The 20588-nt window shown below is 34.4% G+C and overlaps 1 protein-coding gene across 3 annotated transcripts in view; it reads right to left on the minus strand.

The window, feature by feature from the left end:
- LOC119636778 overlaps positions 1–20588 on the minus strand; it is a 198267-nt gene that overhangs the window by 71066 nt on the left and 106613 nt on the right. For all 3 annotated transcript variants that reach the window (XM_038032382.1, XM_038032383.1, XM_038032384.1), the window contains exon 3: positions 15759–17293. In XM_038032382.1, the coding sequence (XP_037888310.1) occupies positions 15759–17293 (1535 nt within the window). The remainder of the gene's footprint in view (positions 1–15758; positions 17294–20588) is intronic.

The following is a 20588-nucleotide window of genomic DNA, read 5'->3' on the forward strand; positions in this document are numbered from 1 at the left end:
GCCGTTTGTTTCTCGTAAATAAATACTTTGTAAACATTCCTCTGCTGATTTCCATTACAAAAATTGTCATTTTATATTCTATAGGTTTATGTAAGTTTATCGTTACATTGGGGTATGTTGGGGTTTTCTTTTATTGTCACTGACAGCTGCACAATTCCTTTCGTTCAATTGCTTTCTTTTCTCTTTTTTTTTTTCTTCTGATTTTCTGTGCACTGCAACTCAATTCGTTTTATTTGCTACAAAATATAACTGTCACTTACACAGTTCAGAGTGTCAATTTCTGTTAAGTAATTTCTTGCAGACATATTTTGTATACCAAGAAATAATAAGAAGTAAGAAAGAAGACAGTTTGAGTCTTTGGTCGAATCTTGGATACCGTTCGTTTCAATAAAGCCAAACAATAAAAATTCGTTCTTTAACAAGTGTTAGCGATCTTTTGTTTTAAAAAACGATATATGGGAAACCAGATTAATTAAAAAAAAAAAAAAAGAATAAGCAAATAGAACCCACGGGTTAGATTGAATTTCCCCTTTTCATGTAAAATGTATTTGTGCCAAATTGCAAAATATCGACGGATCAGGTCTCTATAATGCTCTATATTTAGTATCTTTCGAAAATCTTTGCAACGTTTCTACATAAATTTTGACACACAATGAAATAAACGAATTTCATCGACAAGCAATTCGATCAGAAAAGCTCACAGCTTCCGATAAAAGCGACAAAGTGAGATATTTGTATATTTTCGGCTTATACTTCCAATGGGCAAAAGAAACGACATATGGAAGACCGGTTGTGCGGGTCTATGTTTTTTCTTCGTACGGCTGCACAAGTTATCATGAAAAATATCTGTATATAATTTAATAAAGATATGAGTATCCCTACAAGGATTTAGGCAATGCCCAGGAGTTGAAATGGACCCACCTTTCATCACAATCAGATCACAATTTTCGGAGACATTTTTAAGAAACTTCGCACACTGCCATATTTTGGATCAATGACGGACGTTAATGAAAACGTTTTGGATTGGGTCACTTTTTCGATCACTTCCTTATTTTGAAAAGTCATTATATGAATAACTGTAGAGTGGTGTGGACTGCGGCTCACTCTTGTATTTGTATTTGTTATTTTTATTTTTTAATGCGACCAATTATGCAAGAGATATCCTCTGTGCATGTATCATAGCGACATTTGAAAAGTAGCGAGGAAAGGGAAGGTGCTACGGAATGGATGATGGCGAAGTTTCAACTTATGCCGGTGGAGTTTCTTTCTCAGAATACAAGCAGTAGATTGCCGATCACTAGGACCGACAAGCACACAAAGCAAAACGCACATTAAAATTCACTACGTTTATATGCATACATACACATAAATATATATATTTCACATGTCGTGACCGGTCATCGAACGGTCTTCAAATACTTAAGTTCAAATAACTTATTTTTAGTGCTTAGTCGGTTTCGTGGTTTTCTCTGAGCTTCTAACATATTTTTAATGTACGCTTTGTTATGCGTGGCTTTGGCAAAGAAACCCTTGTTTTTACAATCAACTGAATCGCATCTGGTTGCCAATATAAGGCACGCTGATCAAAAATGTACGTTTCTAACGAAGGGGTTCAACTAGGTTCGTTACACTATTTCCACATTAACTCGTTAATTAACATAACACTGCACTTTAGGCCAATCTAAATTATGTTGGCTAAAAAGGCTTTATTAAGTCATAAGTTCATAATTTTCTTTTTCCATAAGTTAAACCTAGCAGAACATTGTTAGCTCACTGGACTGGATCTGTGTTAACGGTGAAGTTAATTTTGAAAGAGATTCATTTCTATATAAATTTCGTTCTTACTGAAGATTGATTTTAATCAAGTGCGTCTACAGGCAAAAAACGCCTTCTCTTGAATTTCTCTTTACACTGAATTTCTCCAGTGTTATGCTTCAAACGATTGATAATTTCCATCTATCGGAATTGGATATACGTTGTCTAAATCGATTTTAATTGTTACATACAAGGAATATAAAAAAGAGTGCATGACTTAACATTTCGAAATCTTACACCGAAAAAATCTGTCAGATGTATTCTTAGAAGCAAAATCCGACTTGAACATGAATTTTTGTGCGTTGCATACGAAATATCAAAGTTATTACACCCGATCATTTCTGATACTGTATAGCAGGCCGTGTAGAATTTCATATTTTACATCTGCTCGTTACATTTCAAAAGGAATAATGAGCACAAACGAATGTAAATGCATTGTTTATGATACATACATAAGTTACACATAGAGACAACAATATAAGACAAAATAGAAAAAAATCCAGTTGTCTTTTGCACGAAACCTTAAATGCTTATTCTTATCGTGTATGAGATGTAAAAATAATTTTTAGTTTCCAAAAATATCCAAAAGTTCTTATATTGACAACTGAACACATATCCTATGCATTCAAGCATGCAATCATCGAAAAATTTTACAAAAATTTTATATGTTTTGAAGATAGAAGAGACATTTAAAGCATTTAACGAAATCCCTTTCAAGTCAGTTTATGAAATATTTTAAAAGCATTTAAAAAAAAAAGCGCTATGAGAGAAGAGCGTAATAGTAATAAACAAAAAAAAAAAGAAGATAAAATTAGAAAAATGCAAGCATATGATGAAATACACACACAAAAAATCTCTAGTTATAGGAGAAAAAATTTTATTTGCCTTGAGATCAAATTAAAACTCGACAATTTTAGGTCATAGTTTAGGAAAATAGAGAAAAGTTAATTAACGATTGCTTTGTAATAATGAGCGAAAATGACAGAGTTTTCTGATGAACGGGTGACGAGAACGTCCAAGTTTTAAAATCGTTATCTTTATATCTTAGGTAGAGGACAGAAAGATTTTTCCTATATTTTCAATTCACTTTATTAAACCGTTTCATTTTCATCGATAATCTTTCCATTACTTTTCTAATAAGAACATTAAGCCATCATTGGAGAATCCATGAGATATCCAGACGTAGAAGTAAGTCAAGCGACTTCCGTAGGTCCCTTTTGAAGTCAATTCTTTACCACAGGGTTTTTGATGGTAGACGGAATCTACCGTCATTTTTGCGAAGTCATTAAAGATATATGCGATCTGTCAACGGCGTCTTAATTACTTGCTTTAATCGCATAACTGGTTGCCCATGATGAAAGGCTCCCCTTCAAGTTCACCAAACATAAAGGTTGTCAGTACATGGGGACAAAAAGTCCTAGCTTTGCCATAGTTGCTTCATTCATCTTCGACCACGGTCTTCTTCAAATGTTACTGGAACATTTCATTCCAGTTTTCATCGTTGCAAGAGGGACTTGCTGATGGAAGTTTGTTGTTCACCATTAAATCATGTGCTACCCATATATCGTGCCTTTTTTTAGTCAATAGCGTTTTTGGTCCATATATAATTCCGGAGGAATATCATAAAATTAAGAGTTCTGGTCGTTCCAATTTTCATTAGTTTTAAAAGATTCCATTAAGAAATGCTCGACGAAAGCGTGACGCTTTGCGCCTTGTGCGATGCTTATATCTATCCACTACAAATTTATCTAAATATATTTAAAATGACAAATATTCGGCAGAACTAATATCCACTCCGTGTTAAGTGTGAATATTAAACCAAAATAATAGGTGCTTGCACATATTTTGATCAGGGACATTAATGAAAGCAACACAAAGTGCCACTGTGCACAACACTTAATTTGGATGGTCTTGTCCCTTCTCTACATCAAATAATGTTTGGTGTGAAGAAATCTGCGCAGCAGACCATCAAGCGTATGGAGACGGTTCAACGATTCGGCCTGGGGATCAAAAAAATTCGAAGACAATGAATTGCAAGACTTTTTCGAGGAGAACTCAGCCAACCAATATCGTTCGATGCGATATCCACCACGTTGCCAGAAAGATGGGAAAAAGTTGTAGAAGATGAGCTTAAATGCTTTGATTAATACATGTTGCGCCAAATTTGTTTCAAGTGAAAAAATAATCAGAATACATGGAAGAATGAGCCAAAAATGGGGATTTCTTCAACTTTTGGGGTTCTACAGAATCACGCATACACGCATTGAAATATATCGCAATTGGCTTGTATGACGTCTTATCGCATTTAGATGTACATCACGGATATATTTTTCCTCGAAGCTGTTGAAGTTGAACGCAAAAGAATTTTTTGGGAAAAATCTTTTTTGTAAAGATATTGTTGCAAAAAATGATGGATTTTTCGTTTACATGAATGCTATAAGGTTGACGGAGAAAAGCAATACTCCATGCATCTAGCAAGTCATCTATTAACAATGGCTGCATGGTTAAAGTGCGCTCAGACTCAAGATGCAGTGGCGTAGTTTAGATTGAATTACCTGCGAAATGTTAGTACTTTATAAAGCTTCTACGATAATTTCAAAGCACTATCGATAAATGTGGGCTTGATGGGAATTTGCACAAGTCGAAGGTTAGACGCTGGACTATGGTCACACTTGATCGTTTCATTGATTTCTGTTTCGTTGCCCTAGCGCTTGGTAAAAATATATATAATTTATGGATTCGTATATTGTGGCGCCTTTACAAACCATTATTTTAGACATTGCTGGTTAAATCGAACGTTATATAGAATATGCTAACTCACTATAGAGGCTTTTGTCGAATTCTATGCCTAATGATTTCCAAAATTATTCATTTTACTTGGTTCACTGGCACGAAAACGCTCCCGAAATTCTTTTAGGGGAAGATTTTCAACGCATTACCTTTCCGCTAACAACAGCAGCAAATTCTTTATTTTTTACACAGGAATAATTGGCTTAACACGTTGTTCATTTTTCAAACGCCGTCTGTGGTTTAAATTGAACCTGTACCATATGCCATAACATAGGTTAACGCTGATCGGAATACTGTAAGTAAGTAATAATAAGTTTTTCCAACTTTCAATAGTAGGTATAACCAGCAAAAAACTATATTTGCCTGTGGGCGAATCTTTTATACCCATCATGCCTCTTAAGAAGGAAAAACAAAAAAATTATGTTTATATTCTTTTTAATATTACGCAGTGGACGCAACTGGTTAGCTTACAACCGCGAGCCAATGCATTTCTAAAATATTTAGCCGACATTAGGACCGAGTTGCGAGAACTACCCGACCTCCAGTTCCCGTTCCAGATCCAGATTGCATTTTTAGGGGATAAAAAATGGCACTACCCCAGAATACACTTTGGGATCCCATATGCCAACGGGAACGAAATGAGGAAAATTTTTGCAAATTTTAAAATTTTCATTAAAACTCTTTAAAATGGAAACTTTGAAGAAACATTTTTTTTTTCTCTATTTCGTTCGCTCACTTAATTTATTCCATGTTTGTCTGATTTTTTACTTCAAAAGAAAGAAAGAAAAAAAAAAAAAAGAAGAAAACTGAACGGGAAAGCAAGAAAAAAAAAAAAAAAAAAAGAGTAAAATACTGCATAATTTGTTTATTGCAGCATTTACTCTTTTGCACTGCGACACAATAGTCTCCCGTTTTATTATTATCCCATAGTTTCAGTCCGTCCATGTAGAAAATTCCGCTAGAGAGAGATAGACCGAGGCCGAGTTACGGTGATGGTGGTGGAGGGCATATACGTTATATTATGTAAATGAGATAAACGTTATTATTTGCTGATAGTTTGTGATGTCAAAAGTGAAACAAAAAAAAAATAAAAATAAAAAAAAAAGACTTTAAGGAATAAAAGAATGGATTGTAATGGTAATTGAGTAGAGAAAATAGAAAAGAGACAAGAAATTCAAATCAAATTAAAAGTGAGATGAAAAAAAATAAATAAAAAAAATGAAAAAGAAGAAGAAAAGAGGAAGAAGTCATAATATTAGAAAAGAAAGGAGAAAAAGATTAAAAGTTTACTTTATTTTCTTTGATACAGTCGCTGCTCTCAAGCGCACAAACACAAAGAAAACATAATTTATATTAAACCTCAGAATTGTTATAGAAATTTATTCTCGGGGGAACAATTGCAGTGAAAATATAGTGAATAGCAATTATAATAGCAATAACAAGAACGATAACAAACAACAAGAACAGCAGTAGCAGGAGCACTCTTTGATTATATATGTATATATATATGTTTATAAAGCAATAGACTTATTCAAGTACGTCGTTGGTCATGCTACTAAACATACTTATCTTCACTTCTAGGCAGTTAGATACAAGGCACGATGGCGTAATGAGCTCGCCTTGTAGCATGCATATGCTTTCTACGATACAAGTGAGTTAGGTTGCTTTGAATTCTTGCATAGTCGGAGCTAACTTCCGCAAATTCTTAGATAATAATGTGAGAAAAGCAACGGATGTGAAAAGTCATCATATTATTTAGTCTTAGTTTCAAACTCGCAAGTTATTATTATTATACGTTGCATATCAGTTAAAACATTCGTTTCATTCATTATTCTTTTTAACCAAAGAAAAATATAATATCTTTGGTATGTTTTTAATTAACTCATTACGAGATAAATGTCCCGATTTATTGAGAAATATCTGGAATCACTTTCAAACAACGTTTGTTATTATCCACCTATCGAACTAACGGATTCGTTATATGTTTATAACAACATTTTTGATATCATCGACATAAATAGTCCCCTTATGTTCGTCACCGTAGGCAACGACTGTTTTCATTAATCCATAACCCGTCAAGGATATGTACTATTGCTTACGGGATAATCTAGGATTTTTTATTTCATTTCCTCATCTTTCTGCCTCCCTCTCCAAATCTACAATAGAATTCTAAAGGAATATGAATAGAAATTCAAGCATCGAAAGCTACACGAATGTCAGAGAAGAAGAAATTGCATTATTGTAGCCCTATAAGGATAGAGAAATAGCACACAAAGACTGTAAGGATAAGGCGCAAACTCAGAAGGCTTTCGCCGACCAGATTTAACAATGAGAAGTAATCTTAATAAATCACTTCGATAACCGGAATTCGAAATCGAAGAACTCAACATCGCTTTGATACTCTTTCTTAATAGGATTTGCAAAAAATTGAGAAAAAATCAAAATAGAGTCGAATACCATTTACTTTACCATCCGAGTAATTAGAATCATTTTCTGAACCAATTTAAGCATGTCTGTCCCTCTGCAAGTCTGTCCCTCTGCATGTCTCATATCTGGCAATGTATTTTTGTTTTCAGTGCACAAAGGCAGGCCTTTGAAATTAGGTAAAGTCGAATCATTCCCACGATCACTTTTCTATTTTTAAAAAAAATCGTTATATGAAAGAGATTTAAAAACTTTCTTTATAACAAAATTGAGAAAAAAGTTAACTTATTGAGAAAATGTTGAAAATTTATATGGGATTAAACCACTGTTCACACTCCTTCTACTTAAATACAGAAAAAAAATAAAAATAAAAGGTCTTTGTATGCTAACAAGCTTTAATTTCTAGTTTGTTTGTAAAGAAAAATTGCACAACATAGTGACTTGACATATAAATCTACTCTGTGTGCAAGCTTCTCTGCCTAATGCTTTCCAAAACGGAAATTCCCAAAGTATTATGAAAATATTGAAGGCAGATAGAGATTTTTCGATATTTAACCGTCGCTGCTTTACTAGTAAAAGATGAAATCCATCTATAGGACGATTAAAAAGCTAAAAAAAATTAAAAGAATATGGTTTTGATCAAGGCCGAGTTAATTGAATTGTTTTATTCGAGTAGAGAAATGGAAACGAAAGGTATAATGTTTGAAAAGACCAAAGCAAGCTCTTGTGTAGACAATTTTTTGTTTGCAGTCCAGTGACGCGAGCCTAACACGTATAGAATGGCATTTTACGGAATCATAACTTTTCTAGTTCACTTACAGAAAGCTCGCCGTATACCCTAGTTCTTATCGAACTATTGCAAGTTGAAGTATTGAAGGTTTAAACCAGGGTTAACCGTTCGCATCATTTTAATAAAGAGTAAAACTAAACGCTTCTCACTTGGTTGGGGGCAAACCCAAAATTCACAAAATCATTATTAAAAGTTTTTGTCTTCCGTAATACTTACGAATTGTAAAAGTTTTTCTAACAAGTCGACCTTTAATTAATGAGAGATATTTTAAGTTGAAAGACTGATTCATGGAAAGCAACTTTCGTTTAGTGAAAACTTTTCAAGAGAGTTTTTTTGGAATGGTATGCCCAAGGCCGAGCTATGAAGTAGAATGTATAAGTTGCTTCTTAAATATAGTAAGAGTAAAAGGCAACCGCAATCTACTTTAGAGATATCAGGCTTTCACTCACACACTAGAGATCCTATACATGCTTAGACATATATGCATATTTCGCTCTATGCATTGCGTATTATGTAAAAACTGAAGAATATTTTCCCTCAACATATCAAGAGAAGACTACATGATGTGTATAGACTTGAGAGATCCGTTACACGTAAATTTGCTCATGTATAAGTCAAGCGTTTAAAAATTTAATGCCTCGTTCTTTTAAAAATAGCTCAACTACTACTACCATAATTTCCTTCTCTTATTTTTTGTTTTTGTGTTTATATATTTTTTTTTTTTTTTTTTTTTTTGGTTAGTAATAGAAGAGCTTAAGAAAAAAAATTTTATTACTACTCGAAAACAGTAACAGGAAGAGAACAAGAGTACTAGTGGCGATAGCAAGATAAGAATACTAAAATATTTCAAAATGACAAGAGAGCGACAAGTCTGTTATGCACTGACAGAGAACGCAATTTATTAGATGAAGAAGATACACCATAAATACATTATATATATATATATATATATATATATATTTGTGCATATAACTTTGGATACAAAGTTGTTGTGATAAGTAGTACTACGTTTCGTTTACATTAAATTGCTTAGCGAAAGAAAGGAAAGATTTTCCGGAGTAAGAGTATAGGGGCGAAATGAATTATGTCGCTTGAATGCATATAATTATCGAGAGACTCGTTTAAGGAGGCCACACGAGTCTATTTAAATAAATTGGTTCTATGTGTGCGAAGTGCTTTACAGAAAATTGTAATCTTTAAAAAAACAAAATTTAATTTAGATTTTTAATAAAAAAGCATTTAGGTCTTTTTATATGGGTCGTCTCATGCTCGTTAGTTTCTTTTGACATTCGTTTTGACTTCTTTTAACCCCCGACAGCAGCCTACCATTTAATTAGAAAAACGTGGCACGTTTCAGCAACGTTTTCGCGTTTAATCGAATTACTCTACACTGATACACTGGTTCAAATTTATGGCTGTTCTCCCGAAGGGAATAGTGAAGTAACTTGTGAAAATATTCATATCGCTGCAGAAACTTGGAACCAGTAGAGGACCCAGCAGCGCTAGAAAGGAACTGGAAAACAAAAACCAACCGTGAAAGGAATTGTGCTTGTATTGCCATTAAGTTGTGTTAAGTTTTGCTCAAGGATTCGGATCGGCATTCACATAAGGTAGTCTTGACCTGAGAATTCGCGGAAAAAAACTTAGGCATTAACCCTATACCAAGCCCAGAGCTCACTATCTGCCGATTGTTGGATGGAGCATTTGTTAGCTTCAAGTAACCGACGACAAAACATTATGAAGGCTTGACCTTCGTTACCAGGACACATCCGAATAAATTATTAAAAAAGTTTATTGCAAAAACAAAGAAAAAAAACCGCAACAAAATATTTTATTTTAAGAGCAACTTAATATGTCTTCTTAGGACAACGATTTTTGATTAATTTTGGCCCGCGGGCAAAAAAAGGTTGCTGATACCTGCCAAAAACCACAAACAGGCGAATAAAAATTTTCTTTATTTTCTTTGACTCTTACTCTTACTACCTTAGCCCTTTGCAAAATAAACTGGGAGCCACGGGGATCAGGAGGCTCGCCTCACAAAGCCACGTATGCCTCCGGGTGTATGATGGACTTTGTTCATAAAGTCGTTGGAATTAAAATTTTCTCAAGAGAGAGTTAATTATACAAAAAGGAATTGACGGGTGGCCTTCCCTTTGGCCAATTAATTAACAAACTCTCTTTTGAGAATTAATACATGCAAACATTAAAAAAGGGATTTGACGGAAAGGTTTTTTCCCCTTTTGCCTATTTACTTTTGAACATATGTCACGGATGCCTGCGGGTAATGGTGGTAATTGATCAACAGCGCCGTGGAAGCCTTATGGCGGAGCGAGCGCAATTTTTCCCTTTTTGAACGAATATAGTTGATCAATTTGTGAGTCCTGACTGCTTGGGTGCGGCCCTTCGGGGAGTACTCGTGGTGGTTGTGGTTGGCAATTCGTAGCCAAAGTGGACCAGTCGAATGCAGCTAGGCCTCACCACTGACCAGAGTGGGGTTTATTGTTCCATACGCAATAAACCGTTCTGGACTCTGGTGCTGTTTAGGCCCCTACTCTGTGGGGATTGTCTAACTCGCCAGGGGGCGTAGTACGCTTAAAGTGTTTTGGGCCACCGCGGGGTTAAGCCTTTCTTTCAGGCAGGAACCCACGTTAAATCCTTGCTACAAACTGTTACTTCCTTAGCAAGCAAAATTTTTGTATTTCGTCTAATTAACAATTCAGTACAGTTCAGTAGGTCGCCTGGGCCAGCAGTGAACGTGGGGTCAGACAAATAATTTAAATAGGCTGACAAATGATTGATCTTGGACTAATCATATCTGGTCGGCACTTGATTTATGAGTTTTTGAAACACTCTTTAATACAAAGTAGCCCTTGCTCTCTCTCTATCTCTCTCATTCTCTCTCTCTCTCTCTCTCTCTCTCTCTCTGCCAATAGCTCTTCATACGTTTATCTTTGTCTTAATATTTACCTGCTACTGCAGGTTAAAATCACAAAAAGTTATTCAGTTGTAATTGCGTCTATTTTTTGTCATTTGTAGTTAACATTTTGCGAAAAGTTGTTCAAGTATTTTGTGCTTGCTTTCGCTCTACATTTGCTTCTGCGATTACGGCCCTGGAAGGCGAGGTACACGTGCTTTACAAATACAATTAATGGTGAGAAGCGATACAGAAGAAGTTTACAAGCAATTTTTGTGTAAAAGTTTTGTTGAATTCTTGACTTTTTGAGTAGTTTTTCTGTTATTCATTGTTGCTGTAATGGCTGTTTCCCTCTAAACGTCAAGCACGGCTGATGCTGGGCACTACAGCAATAAAAGTAATTTCTTACCAGATGTTTTTTTTTTTTGTTTGTTTGTTTTTGTTTTTGTTTTTTATTTTCTTATTACATTTTTAAGGTAAAGTAATTGTTGATACCACTACAAAATTCGAAGGCAATGCAAATTGTCAATGCGGAACCGGATATAAGAAAAAAAAAGCGAAAAAAAGAAAAAAAACAAAAAGAAAAGAAAAGGAAAAAACAGTTACGGCAACAGTCAAAAGAAAGTTTCAAAGAAGTTTTTCTTAATTTTCTGCTTAAAACTGATGTAACATTGAAGTGGTTGGAAATTGAAATTATCTATAAAAATTATTGTACAAAGCAAAGTAAAGCAAAGGAAAGCAAGGCAAAGCAAAGAAAAGATGACGGATATTAAAAGAATATTAAAAATGTTTTCTCAATTAAAATATTTTACAACTTTTTGTGCACGAAAAAAAGAGAATTAAAAAATATAAAAATAAAAAAATTTATATATATGTATACATATATATGTACATATAAAGGAACAACGCAGCACAAATTATGCAAATATATACAGAAAGTGTTGCAAGATCCTTCATTTAAATATTTTAATAATTAAAAATTATTTACAAATGGTTTGTAGTTGTGTGTTATTGTGAGATTGTACAAAAAGAAAGTTTACAAATTTCTTCACTTGCATACAAATTGCAATATACTTCGGATTGCGTTGCCTTGTTAGCAAAGGACAAACTTATTTATTGAGAGAGCAACAATTTCTTAAAATCAAGGATTAGCTTGAAGTTCCAAGGGAAATGACATTTTAGCGAAGATATTATTGGAATTGTTATAATATCAGAAACTAATATATCACTGAAACATAAGGCAAAACCGTTTAAATAAGTCTGGGTACAAAGAGAAACTCAACATTCGTGTACTACATCGCTTATGTTAGGATAGCACATTAACTAACAATGAAAACATGTTAGGGACAGACAATATTTTCATCTGCAAGACGGCATTGAAACAAAGTCATTTTTGCAGAGAGGGTTACTCAAGAATTATAGGTCGAATCAGATGCGATAAAGTACAAAACGGTTTGTGATCTAAGACGGACGAAGCTGTTGAAATGGCGGCAAAGTCCACATTGGTGTCACGTACGCTAAAGCTCTAAGCATAGTCGGATTGGAATGGGGTAGCACATAATGAGATCCTCTAACCTAGCCAAGCGATTGCTAGCCCGCTCAACATGAACAACTAAAGTGAGTAAGTAATTGACGATGATCGGGAAAGTCTTTGTCTTTCGTCACGGGAACGTGCCAGGCCTTACATGTTTAGAATGATTCGGGTAAAAGTTAGAAGAGCTTGGCTGTGCATATTTTAATGACCCATCATATAACGTTCGCTCACTAAAGGACTTTTTTAATGGTTAAATGAAGGTGACTTTACAAAAGACTTGTAAAAATCACTTGGTTCACCTTCTCATCCAAAAGTCATGCAGAGTCTCCTGTGATGGCGATACGAGAAAAATGTCAAAAACTTATCCATCGGAACGGAACGGAAAAAGTTAAATTTTTTTTTTTTGAATTTTGTCGAGAAGATGCTACGAACGTTTTTTTCTTCCATCTGTTGTGAAGAAAGAGAAATCGAAATCACATATAATTGAAATAGTGTTTGAGCTTTTTTTACGTTACTCCCGCTTTGGAATAATATCTTTTCAGTACAAATTAATCAGTGCAGATTAAGTTCGCAACTTTATATAAATAGCAACTCAACGAGACCGTGGAAACTTTCAACTTTTCGTTGAGGAATCGCACGCAAAACGATTATTTGTCACTCTTTGTTCACCAGGGAATACATGTAAACAATGCCAAAACAATGCGAACAGTTAAGCAAGATAACCACTTGACACCCAAGACATTGTCATTAGTGATGAATCCTAATGTTAACAAGAACGTTTAACATTCAAACCATGTCCCAAAATGTGGTCACCTCTGCTTCTCTTCTTTTTTTTTTTTTGTTTAGGTTTTTTGTGATAGCTTTACACTTTATGGTAAATAGTGACAAGACATTTATTTTTTTTTTTTTGCATTTTTTATAACACTAAGCGTGATCTAGTTTTTTTATTCATGTTTATATTTCCCGCTTTTGTTTGGTTATCAATGAAATCAGACGCGAAGTAGCTGTGGCCATAGTCTACCTCGCAACGTAAGCCATGAAGGGCCGACTACGTTCACGTCGGTTAATTGTTATACGTCACGTAGAGTTTTGAACAATCTTTCTCAATCAAGTATTGTAATGCTCTCCCCGGTTGCTCTTGGTCGTTAGTGCTTTCTATTTTTTTTTTCTTTTACTTAATATATTTATTTATCTATTTAAGGTTGTCACCTATACAGCAAGGCTTAGGCCTTATAGCATGTTTATAAAGAAATTCTATGTATTGAAGTTGCCTTACGAAACCATACGATACCAGTCAGGTTTCATTTCTTCGAAAATTTTTGGTACCGATAGTTTTGACATTGATTGAGTTTTGACATCGATATTTGTGCGACATCAATTTCAATTGTTTACAAACAATTGTTCAGGGTATATCGTTAGGTAAAGAGACAGATATAAACAAGCAACATTTACGCCATTACTTATTATTTTGCTCTAAACTAGAAAAAAATATAACTGAAGCTAACAAAATGATTGAGTTGTCTTGGGTTAACAACGCGACAAGTTATAAAACAGTTAGAAAGAAATTTGCGAGATTTTAGTCTTGAGAGCGATGAACGCCCTAGAGCATCGTAAAAAATGCAAAATTTAGTAGACATAAATCTGGCACATAATCAATAAAGAGATTGCCTCAAAACTAGGCGGAGTACATCAGTGCGATTTCATACAATTGGAAAGACTCAAAAGGAAAGGAGAATGAGAAAAGATTCAAGAGCTGCCGTCTTCTTGAATTTGTTTAGTCGCTTCAGAAAAACGGATTATCTTCATATATATAACACGGGGCACAAAAAAACGCCCCATTTTTTGCAAACTCGAAGTCGAACACCAAGAGAGTGCTAACGTACGTTTGGTGAGATTACAAAGGAATAACGTACAATGACCTTTGAAATTCTTACGGAAGTGTGTGTTTGATCAAACTCAACTGGCTAAAGCAGGTGGTGCACTTGGGAAAAAATACCAGTTGTGGACAGAAGAGCTTAGAAAGAAGTTTTATTTTATGTCCATGTGCGGTAAAAGCAACCCAAGAAGTGATCTTCAGTTTGGGATTGGTAGTTTTCCCCCATGTGGCATATTCTCTAGACTTAGGCCCCCCTTCCGATTATTCCTTGTTCAGATCGCTGCAATCGCATTTACGCGATCAGCTGACGACGGCCGAAAGTGGGTCCACGACTATGTCGCCTCGTAGCCACAAAGTTTTTACACAGAGGTTTATTAGCCTTTGTAATTGTACACCTAATAAATTAAATATAGGCAGATAATAAGAGAATAAAACTAAAGGACAACGAGAGTGAGAAAAAATAAACAGAAAGAACGGATTACGATATGGCTCAACGATTAATTGCATTATAATGCGCCGTTAACAAGCAACAAAACTGTCTGACACTGCCTATCGCTTGCAAATTTGATGCTAATCCGACAGTATATATATTCGACAGATATAAAAAAAACTTTTGGACGCTAGGACATAGTATCGCATTTGTTGTTTTCGTACTTCCATTGTGTGTTCTCCGCGAGTTTTAGTTTCTCGTGCAGAGATGGCTGCTGACTTACGTAAACAATTTCATGTAGCAATAGAAAGATTGGCGCTCAATGCTGAACCGTGTTATCAAAAGTTAAGTCCAAGAATTGATTTACGTATATGTAATTATACGGAAATGTCATCACTTTGCTTATATAGGTATGCATATCAGAGAGCATCGTTGTTAGCCATTTTCCAAGCAACATTGTCTGCTGCCCTACATTTTGAGGATAATTCACATCTAACTGGAAGCATTGGGAGGAAATTCTAAGTTGTTATAGCCACGAGCAGTGGTAGAACTAATAGTATTTTTCCAAGTTACCTTCGAATTGAGAGCTAAGTTTAAACTTGATTGGTTTTGTACGTTCGTATCATAATACATTATTCCTTTCTTTTATATTCTTTAGAAAAAGACCCGAAATTTCTACACTTCGGTTAGCAAGAACTTAAGTTCTTCAGCTAGAAGTGCTCTGAGAAGAACTACCTCGACGAGAACTCAACTACTCAATATATGGCGATCATAAAGGGCGCATTAAGTCGCATTGCGGAAAGACAGAGATGAAACCCAGTTCCGAAAGCGTGGAGAGAGTATAACTGTAAAGGCAAATCTTCGAGCAATAGATACATTTCTTTAAAAGGTTGGGCATGGTTGACAAAAGTCGGATGATACAGGTAGGAAATGAACTTTGAAATATTCGGTTAAAATATCCGACGTATATACATATATGTTTATTACTACTTGATAAAAAAAAAGAAAAAAATATTTTTTTGCGATCTTTGTCTTCGAATGGTCGAGCTTGTTAAAAAACTATAATTTTGGGATCAAAAAAAAAAAATAAAAAATAAAAAAATATGAATGTAATAAAAATTTCCCAAATAAAAAACAAACTCATGGCTTTACATAATGATTTAAAATAAAAAAGTTTTTACTCACTTGTCCGTTTTTGTACCACATGGTAGAGGCTATATCCAAATCGACTTCGCACATTAAACGTATTTCGGAATGTTGTTCGGCATAGACTACGGACATCTCTTCATCTTCATAGGGATTAGGTAAAATAGGTCTAAGGGGTAGAGCTCTCGGCTCATCGTCATGAGAATAGTCCTCACTTTTATCTTCGCCTCCCATTGAAACTAAAGCGGCAAATTCTCTTTGACGTTGCGCGCCACTATCGAATTCTTCACCGTCATCGATGATTACGACAGATTCTTTTGGTTTCTTAAGAACTTCGGCGGGTACTCGCACCAACGAACGGCCGCGTTTACTTTTAATCGCAATCAAAGGAATCAAATGATGATAATTTAAACTTTCATTGTGATACGTAGACATAGACATATGTTCTGTAGTTGTTGGTGCTAGATTTGTGGTTGCAGTTGTGGATGAAATAATCGCAGATCGTAGAGATGTAGTTTCGTGATTGCTTTCTGAACTGTTAAAACTAAGATCCGATTCCTCCGTTTCGCGTCTATTACGTTTTTTAAAGCTTTCTTTATCCCGTTTATTGCGTGAGGCAGGCCACGGCAGCTGTTGCTGTTCATGATGATTTCTTCGATTAGTTGTTTCCCTATGTGTCTTGACTTCTTTGTGTTGCATTCTATGTGCTATATGAACTCTTTGGTGCTCTCTCTTTTTCATGTTGGCAGGAATCTTTCTATTTCTATTTAAATTATAACTTTTATCATTATTGTAATGGTTATTTTTATTATTATTTAAATGAGTTTTATATGCAGACTGAACGTAACGTTCATTCTTCATTGAAGGCATTTGGGATGGTTTATACAAATTGTTGTTGTTGTTGTTGCTTTTGCTGTTGCTGTTATGATAAACATTTTTGCTTGAACTTTGCTTTGAAGGTTGCCTTAGTTGAGAAATAGATAATGACGACGATGTAGAAGAAGAATTGTAGGGATTTTTTAAGAATTCAATAGATAGTACAGTTTGATTGGTTTTAGTCTTAGCTAAGAAGTTATTACGTCTAATTGGAGATGTGATAGCTTTTGCTGTAGTTATCGGTGATGACATTGTTGTTAAATAGTAAGTAGCAGAGAGACCATTTTTATGGCTGCCTTGCGGGTGTAAACAATTTTTGGCACATTTACTTTCTTCAATATTTCTCACAATTTTTTTATTATTTACATTGTCAATGGAACTATTTTGATATAATTCATAATGGTGCTGAGACACGGGTTGCTGTTGTTTCTGTTGTTGTTGCTGCTGCTTTTGTTGTAGCATTAATTCACTATGATATATTGATAAATACCTCTCAGGCTTAGCGTCATCTCGGGCATTTAACATATTTTCGTGATTTTCTATACTGGGCTCGTAGAGGCCACGATAAGAGTAGTGATTGCTTAGAGTTTTTTTGAGGCTCCATTTGGTTATTTGGTCGGCAGGTTGTTCGTATGGTTGGCCTAATTGATGTCGCTGCTGTAGCGTTCTGATATTTTGCGGTTGTATTGGGAAAATGCCTAAGATAGTAAAAATATTGAAAAAGAAAAAAAAAATATGAATAATTTTTTTCTATTTTCGCGTTTCTTCAAAGCAATAATAGATTTTATTTGCATATTTTTTGTTAACTAACACTAGCCTTTGTGCATTTTTCTACATAATAGACTTTCAAACTCAATTTTATGCCTTTAACCACGCAAACTATGCATCATCATCATCATCATCATCATCATGATTGGACCACCTTCCACCGTCCTTACCACCGTTGCGTCCGTATACCTCCTCGAATACAAACAATTTTGGTCAATTTACACGTATCTACCGCAAGCCACCACTTACCGTAACCACTCAAAACTCTTCAACACACTAATGGATGACCGAAGTAAACGAAGAGAGAGAGAGAGTTTGCGAATCCATTTTTCTCGTTTCTCTTACGGTTGTTAAAATGATGCTAAAGGGCTCGTTATGCTTGTTACAAAATTTCTATTCTATTTAATCAAAGGTAATGGTTAACTTTGTGTATTTCTATGTATGTAATTGTAAGTGTAAGCAGTAAGTGCAAGCGTGAATGTCAGTACGAATGCGATTGCAGTTATTTAAAAGGAAGAGTGAAAAACTATTTGCTATGAAAGGCATAACGAACTTGTACAGTTCGGAGTAACAATAGTAGAATGTTGCTTATGCTGTAGCCGTTGTATTCTAGCTGAAGTATTGTTAGTTGTTAAGTGGTCCAGCAGACAGTTATGAGAGTACTTGTGGTAAAAAATAAACTACAAGTCTATACATATACATTTGCATATATATATATATATACATACATACATATATATAGATACTTATTTTTACTTATATATATATATATACACAAAGAAAAATATGTAGTAAAAAAAAAAAAATAATAATAAAAATCCAATAAAAGCATCAGAAACAGTCAAGTGGAACTTGTTGAATGTAACGGAAATGTTTCTTCCCTGTGATATAACTTAATCTGCGTTTTATTTACATAAAATAACATTTAATGGAATTGTTTAATTATTAAACTTTCATTTCATTTATATTTATTTACATAAAAAAAAAAGGACAGAAAACATGTATAAAAACTTTGCTCAAATATTACAATATTCACTATTTATTTTATTTTATTTTTTTTTTTTTCACACAAAGAAAATGTATAATAATAATAATAATAATAAAATGTTGAAAGAGTAAAACTAACACTGATACCAATAGCTTGTATAGATATTAAAACAAAAATCCTATAAAAAGGAATAGACGAGGCGGGGCGACTAAATCCAAAAATGTACAAGCAAACACCATGGACTACAGAATTGTAAGACGTCTCTCGGGGACTGGCGCCGAAGAATAAAATCAGCTACAAAAATTTAAATGTTACATATGTATATGCCTCGAAGGAACCTTCCACTTCCACTTTTGAAAAGAAACGATGAATAATAGAGAAAATGATAATAACACAATAAAATTATATTTTATAAAAAAATATTATATAAATAAATCACTAGTAATAAGTACTGTATATGGCGCAGAAGTAAACGTTCTTGGTCAAAACTTCAACATTGAATGCATGCTGAATGGCCAGAGCGGATATAGCATAAAGAAAGGTAAGGAAAGAAATTGCATCCGTTAGTGAAAAATTGGATTATATTAGAGTTTCGTTTTCGGCGACTGCTTCATATATATATATATAGAGAGCATCATTATAAGCATTTTGTAGTGATTTAATTATGGCCTGTTTTCCATCCTTTGGTCTGCCAACCGTTTCACGCTTAGAACATTTAAATAGAAACCTTAAACTTCCTAAGCATATTTTTAATTATGAAGTTTGAGAAGTTACGCCTCCCTCCCCCCCGCCAACCAAGATAATGAAAATAGAGATGCTGATCTGAGGCTGGACCAGCAAAGACAAAAATTATTTAACAGGCACTTGGTATATAGTTGGTGTATAACTCAAGGCTCTTCGCTGGGCTGGTCCGCTCTACGAAAATTTATTAAATTCATTGAAATTTCTTATCTTATTCCTGCAGTAAAATATTCTTTCAAATTTTTGACCAAAGTCCTTCTAATATATGATTATGAAAACTATCCCGACAGACTAGTACTGCAATATACTGTGAAACTGTGCTGAGCTAAGTAGTTCTTCTGTTTCTTTGCATTTCTTCACATTTTGCAAGGAGCAATAGAATATGTTTTTAATACCCCTGGACTTCAATACTACCACTATCGAAGGATGGGATAAAAGAAAGGATATATATACCTTTAATTTGAAACGATGTAGCCTTCTCTGTGCGACAGACATTCTCCTTGCGGCACATAGAAAGACAATAAATTTAAATTTGGGGAAAAGATTGGAAGTTCTTGCGCATCGATTGGTACTGAAAATGGGTCAAATCGGTCAAAGGACACGCCCATAGTCAAGTGTAAACTGAAAGCACCTTTGTTTTTTTAAGCAAACATTTTTTTGGCTTTTGCTCATTACCCATAAATTATGAAAGATAATTCAACTTCTGAATCGAATCCGTCCGTCTGTCTGTCTGTGGAATGTTTGTCGTGAACATTCTCCTGGCCACAAAAAAGAACCTATCGATTTCGAATTTGGTATAAACATTGGATGTTCTTGCAGGCAGATTGGTATTGAAAACGGACCAATCGGTTGAAGGGACCGTCTACAGTACTACCTAAACTGACAACACCTGTGTCTTTCAGAAGAAATACAAAATTGCTTTTGGCATAAACTAAAGCAGATATTTAAAGCAAATAACCTTTTTTTTTTTATTTTATAGGCGATGCTTTAGTACCCGCACAGAAATGGAAAAATTGACCACACCTATCCAATGTTATAGTACACCAAAGTTTACTTTTCTTCAATATCTTTATAAGGCGCATAAAAAAGATTCCAAAAACTCCATAAACTATGCAAATTCTTAGTTAATTTCAAATTTGGAATAAACCTTCTGTTCTTCTGTCCATTTGTCTGTCTGCGCAACTGTGTAGTATTTATAGGTAATAAATGAAGACGTCGCCTATAAATTTTCAAAAGCATTTGGCGGTGACTTTTCCAGGGACATGCCTGCAACGCTTACACGCCTATATGACAAAAACTTTTGTTTTTAAGCAGCGCTTACTCCATATTATAGAGCATGAAAGTTGGTTCTCTTCCTTTTTTTTGTCTTTTTAACACAACGGTGATGGATATAAACGATTCAGTGACAACTGAATGCAATCTTCTTAGTTGTTTTTATTTTAAACGAGAGTTTTTTATTCAAAACTTGGATATAGGAATCCAAAGATGAAAAAAGA

Source organism: Glossina fuscipes, unplaced genomic scaffold, assembly GCF_014805625.2.
Source record: "Glossina fuscipes isolate IAEA_lab_2018 unplaced genomic scaffold, Yale_Gfus_2 28, whole genome shotgun sequence".
Lineage (NCBI taxonomy): Eukaryota > Metazoa > Arthropoda > Insecta > Diptera > Glossinidae > Glossina > Glossina fuscipes.